General features: G+C 39.1%; 1 protein-coding gene across 1 annotated transcript; it reads left to right on the top strand.

Annotated features, from left to right (window-relative positions):
* Window positions 1-113: 113 nt before the first annotated feature.
* On the top strand, window positions 114-4,937 carry HINT1 (histidine triad nucleotide binding protein 1). Its single transcript, XM_005865524.2, has 3 exons — window positions 114-191; window positions 1,549-1,653; window positions 3,312-4,937. Exons 1-3 carry the CDS (start codon window positions 114-116, stop codon window positions 3,474-3,476), a joined length of 348 nt encoding a protein of 115 aa, XP_005865586.1. The 3' UTR covers window positions 3,477-4,937.
* Window positions 4,938-5,478: the final 541 nt, after the last annotated feature.

Below are 5,478 nucleotides of genomic sequence, written 5' to 3'. Positions count from 1 at the left end.
CCGGTTCCCCCCCGCCCTCTCCTGCCGCGGCCCGGGAACAACCCAGGGGGCTGCTGCGGGCATTTGCTTTCCTTTGGCGCCTCCCGGAAGCAATTTATGCCGAGAGACTGCGAATGTCGTTCTTGTTGCCTTCACCGTCGGTGACATTCGGTTTAGGAAGGCCGACTCCGCGTGGCTCCCAGACGTCCTGTGTAAAATAGTCCGTGGGCCGTTGTTCTTATGGGTTTGGGTCTCAGATAAAGCTTGGCAGGAGGTTGGCTGATTTACAGGGAAAACATTCTGTAAACTTGGTTAACTTAAGAAATATGGATTCTAAGAGAAACATCCATTTTATGCTACTAGGAGTGTTCTTAGATTCAAAATGTTAGCTAAGATTTAGATTCCTCACGGTGAACTTTATTTAAATACCTTTATTTGTCACTAGTTAGGGAAATTCTTTTGTTTTGGAGGGTGCACATTTCTTTAAAAGAAATATATATGTGTATCACCGGGATGGGCCACCACCCGGGCATGTGCCCCGCCCACCGGGAATGGAACTTGCACCTCCCCGTCCATAGGTCAGCGCTCCACCACCGAGCCACGCCAGCCAGGCAGAGTGCACGTTTCTTTTTGAAATATTTTCAGTTGCTTTTTATAAAGGATCATTAAAATAATGACTTTGGAGCCACTGAGGTCCCAGCACGAAGCCATCGAAATGATTCAGCATTTTGTATGGAATACCCAGTAGAATTACTCCCGAGACAGGGAAGCAAGAGGTTCTAAGTCGCTCCCACCTTCAATAGGGAACAAGAGATACAATAACGTTCTTGTAGCACCACTTGTCTACATGCTACTTACCCTCTTCATTTCTACAACAGAGAATAGGTATATGTCTTAAATCGCCGAGTACAGTGGGAAGGAATAGGTATTTATGTCATTACAAATATGTGATCACAAAACTGATCACTGCAGTCAAGGAAAAAGCCCCGAAATCACACAGCCAAGGGCTCCTGACCTAGGGACGGTGTGGAGGGGAGTCGGAGAAGACCCCTGGGAAATGACATATCCTGGGAGCTGAGGAATGAATAGCAGTTTAAGTTAGATAAAGGTTGGGGTTGAGAGGATCCTTGCAGTAGAGCTAACTGCACTTGAAAAGGCCATTAGGGTAGAGAGATGGGGAAGGTGCAACTGGAAAGGTAGACAAGGATTCGTCTATGTAAATTCTACCCATCCTTTGGATCTCAGTTGAAATATTGCTACTTCACAGTGGTTGACCCTGACCACCCAATCTAATTCAGGCTTTTCTCTGATAATCATCTATTTCATCCTTTACTTTCACTTTGTAATACGTAGGGTTTTTGGTTAATTATACTTTTATTTGTTTAAAGTCAGTCTTCCCATTAGACTGCAAGTTCCATGAAAAGGACCAGGGAACCACACGTATTGGATACACTACTGGTTTCCTAGCATTTACTACAGTGTCTCCCAAGGAGTCAGTGTGAAAGAATAAGTTTAGCTTATAAGAGTATATACTAAACTTTATTTTTTTTTCTCTCCCCTCCTCCTTAGTGTCTTGCTTTCCATGACATTTCCCCTCAAGCACCAACACATTTTCTGGTGATACCTAAGAAGCATATATCCCAGATTTCTGTAGCAGAAGATGATGATGAAAATGTAAGTAAATTTACTAGCACAATATTCATTTTCTTGCTATTTATTTATGTTTAATTCTCACCAAAAGATATTTTTTCCATTGATTTTTTAAAATATATTTTATTGATTTTTTACAGAGAGGTAGGAAGAGGGATAGAGAGTTAGAAACATCGATGAGAGAGAAGCATCGATCAGCTGCCTCCTGCACACCCCCTAAATGAGGATGTGCCCGAAACCAAGGTACATGCCCTTGACCAGAATCGAACCTGGGACCCTTGAGTCGACAGGCTGATGCTCTGTCCACTGAGCCAAACCGGTCAGGGCATCCATTGATTTTTTTTTTTTTAAGAGTGGAGGGAGAGGAGGGGGTGGAGAGAGAGAGAGGGAAACATGATGTGAGAGAGACACATTGATTGGTTGCCTCCTGCACATGTGCTGACCAGGGCCAGGGATAGAACCTACAACCGAGGTAGGTGCCCTTGACCCGGAGTCAAACCCAAGATCCTTCAGTCCTTGGACCGATGCTCTAATTACTGAAGCCAACCAGCCAGGGCTTATTTTCTTGCTTTTTAAATTGGGAGATTAAATTTTGACCTTAAACTGAGGTTACATTTTCATTTTACTAATTGCATTACTGAGGAAAACAAAATCATTAGGGCTTCAATATAATAATATAGTTTTATTTTTTAAAGAATGAGATATAATTGATATATTAGTTTTAGGTATATAACAATGATTTTATAGGTAGATAGATAGATAGATAGATATTATGAAACAATCACCACAATAATTGTAGTTAACATCCATCATCACAAATTATTAAGCAGAAAGGGTTCCCCATAAAGATTAGTTGATGAGATTCATTTTTCCTCAACAAAGAAATAGCATATCATATAGGAGAGGGTTCATGGACTCTTCTGTTAATACTGTTAGAGGAAAGAAAAATAATGTTTTGGTTTTACCAGGAGGTACAGGCCTCAAAACTTTTTTTTGCCAATGTTCTTTGTGGTAAATTGTATAATTGCTTATAAATATTCATTATTCTTTAGGGGTGTATTATACTTGCTGCCTCAATGTCAGGACTGGTGCTATGACTTGGTTTGGCCAATGAATGCAAGCAGAAATGATTTATGTTTTCTGAGTGGAAACTTTAAGAGCTAGCACATGGTTTGCCATCTTCTCTCTCCCCTCTGCCACTATAATCATTATAGAGCCTGCTCCATCAGCCTGGGTTTCAAAGAGAAAAAGATATAGAAATAGAGCCTGGTCAACTTGTGATGAACATGTAGTAAACACAAGATTTGGAGGTGGTTTGTTACCACAGCTTAATCAAATCTATCCTGATACACTGCCCCATAACAAGAAAGGGAGATGTCTTACTTTATTAAGAACATTTAAATACCACTTGCAATTTGATTTAAAAATTGTTTTAATTAAGCAGTAGATTTCTGTTTCCAATTTTTAAATTGAAATTAGAAATGAATAAATATTTAATCTGACTGGGTTTTTAATTGTAAGTTATGTTGTATTAGGCTGAAAAGAGCTTCCAAATATTTGTCCAAAGGAGTATGTTTTTACCTAGCAGTTTTTAAATTTAATATTTCTTCTTGGTAGTTTGTTATTTAATGACAAGAAGTTGTAAACTGCCCGTGCTTAAGAAACTTTTTCTTCTTTTTCAGCTTCTTGGACATTTAATGATTGTTGGCAAGAAATGTGCTGCTGATCTGGGCCTAAAGAAGGGTTACGGCATGGTAGTGAATGAAGGCACAGATGCGGGGCAGCCTGTCTATCATGTTCATCTTCATGTTCTTGGAGGTCGGCAGATGAATTGGCCTCCTGGTTAAGCATGTTTTAGGGGTAATTTTCCTTGCTGTTGGCAATGATCAGTTTTGCAAGTTCTAATATGCTAAACAGTACATTTTATTTTTGCCTGTGTACGGAGTGATCCAGGAAATAATTTCTAAAACCCATACATAATAAAAGACATCATTGCATGTTCTGAATTCTGTTTTTGATTTATTGCTTTAAAAATATATATGCTGGGATGTATGAAGGGATCATAATTTTGTAGTTTTGTTTTTTTTTTCTCCCCAAGGAGGATCCACATATGTACATTGTTATAGTAGTGTGACTGCTCTTTGAAGACAAATTTAAAAATTATAAATTTAGCTTTAGCTTTGAAATATACTTTTAATCCAGGAGAAAATTTACTAATCTAGTTCTCTTATAATCTAAGAATAAAGGAATATGTGACATGATTGACCCAGAAAGTGACAGTTTTGGGTTTAGAAACAATGTTTTTTGACCAGGCCATATGTTTCCCCTGGATTGTTGGGATAATTTGGAAAGGATGAAAGTAGTTTTGTCACAGAATTTTGATGACCTTTGTGAAACCATACATTGGTATTTCCTTATCTAAATTCTGGCTGAATATTTATTATAAAGACTTGAAAACCTATTAGAATTGACTTCACATTGAAATTTTATAGTTTTGAATGTGTATGTGCATGAATCTGGCTATGTGGAATAAAGGAGGGAATCTCAGAGTCTGAGTTCTCCTTATGTAGACTGACAACCAAACAAATATTTTTTTAATCCTCATCAGAAGACATTTTTCCATTGATTTTTTTTTTTTTTTAATTAAGAGAGAGTGGCAGGGAGGAAGAAGGAGGGGGGAAGAGAGAGAGAAAGAAACATTGACTGATTGCCTTCCAGTGGGGCTAGGGATCAAACTTGCAACCCTTTGGTCTGTAGGCCAACACTCTAACCACTGAGCAAAATGCCAGGGCCAACTTTTGTTTTTAGTCTTGCCATGTACCCTAGCCTTTCTGAAGGCCACTTTAGTAGGGTTTGACACATTTAATTGAAAATTGTTTTTCTTCTTAATTTTGTTAGTGATTTTAGAATCATTTTGGGGGGCAGGAATTAGGGAAATTGATCATTTATTGTCTTAAAAATAATTTTTCCCAATTGTCATTTTTTACTTTGTTTATGGTGTTTAAAATATTTGTACAGTTAATGTATTGATTTTTATTTCATATTTTAGAAAGCCTTTTTCCCATCCCAGGAGGATTTTAAAAAATTGTTATTTTTCTCCCCAATACTTTTATGGCCTTATGTACTTTTATGACTTTTCTTAAGTGGGGGAAGGTCTGAGGAAGAGTTTTAGAGGGTTTGTGCCACTGTAAAGAATGTAATGAGAAGCATTTGTATTGTGTGTAAGAGGCTTCAGTCAGCTTTCTTTAGGTATATTTTTTACTAATTTAATCAGACCAGTGCTAATAAATCAGGTAGACAACTGCTAATGTGTCTTGTGCTTGTGTCTGTGACTTTTCTGCCTAACATGGTTCTGAGACAAAATTTTCAATGTGTGAAGGGGGTGGGGTTTCCACACAGCTCCAGTTATTCACTAGACACCAGCAGAGTGTCTTTCAGTTAAACTCAGAGATAGTGTCAGATTCCATGGGTTAAGGGTTCAGTCCCACAAGACTCCCTGCTCCCCTTGCCAGATACAAGTCCAGGTTATTATTGGTGCTTTGAACCAAACTGGCTATAAATCAGAGGTTCCTAAGATCCCCTCCTTGGGTTCATTAATTTTCTAGAGCAGGTGCGGGCTCTCCCTCCTGGGAGCACACTCCTCCCTTTCTCTCCCCCCTCTTCCCCCACCGGTGCATGCATCTTCTAAATTCTAAGAGATCCCATAACACTTGCAATCAGGGAAGCAATGGGCAGTGGCCCCTTGTCCTGGGCTAATCCATGGACCTGTCCCCTTTTCTCTGTCTGACTCCAGTGAGCTGAGAGCAGCCCTACCTTGGCTCACTTTCTTTTTTTCTTTCAAATCCTCAC

This window comes from Myotis brandtii, unplaced genomic scaffold (genome assembly GCF_000412655.1).
Source record: "Myotis brandtii unplaced genomic scaffold, ASM41265v1 scaffold208, whole genome shotgun sequence".
In the NCBI taxonomy this organism is placed as follows: domain Eukaryota; kingdom Metazoa; phylum Chordata; class Mammalia; order Chiroptera; family Vespertilionidae; genus Myotis; species Myotis brandtii.
Note: the sequence above shows the minus strand (reverse complement) of the source record. Positions and strands in the feature narration are given on the sequence as shown.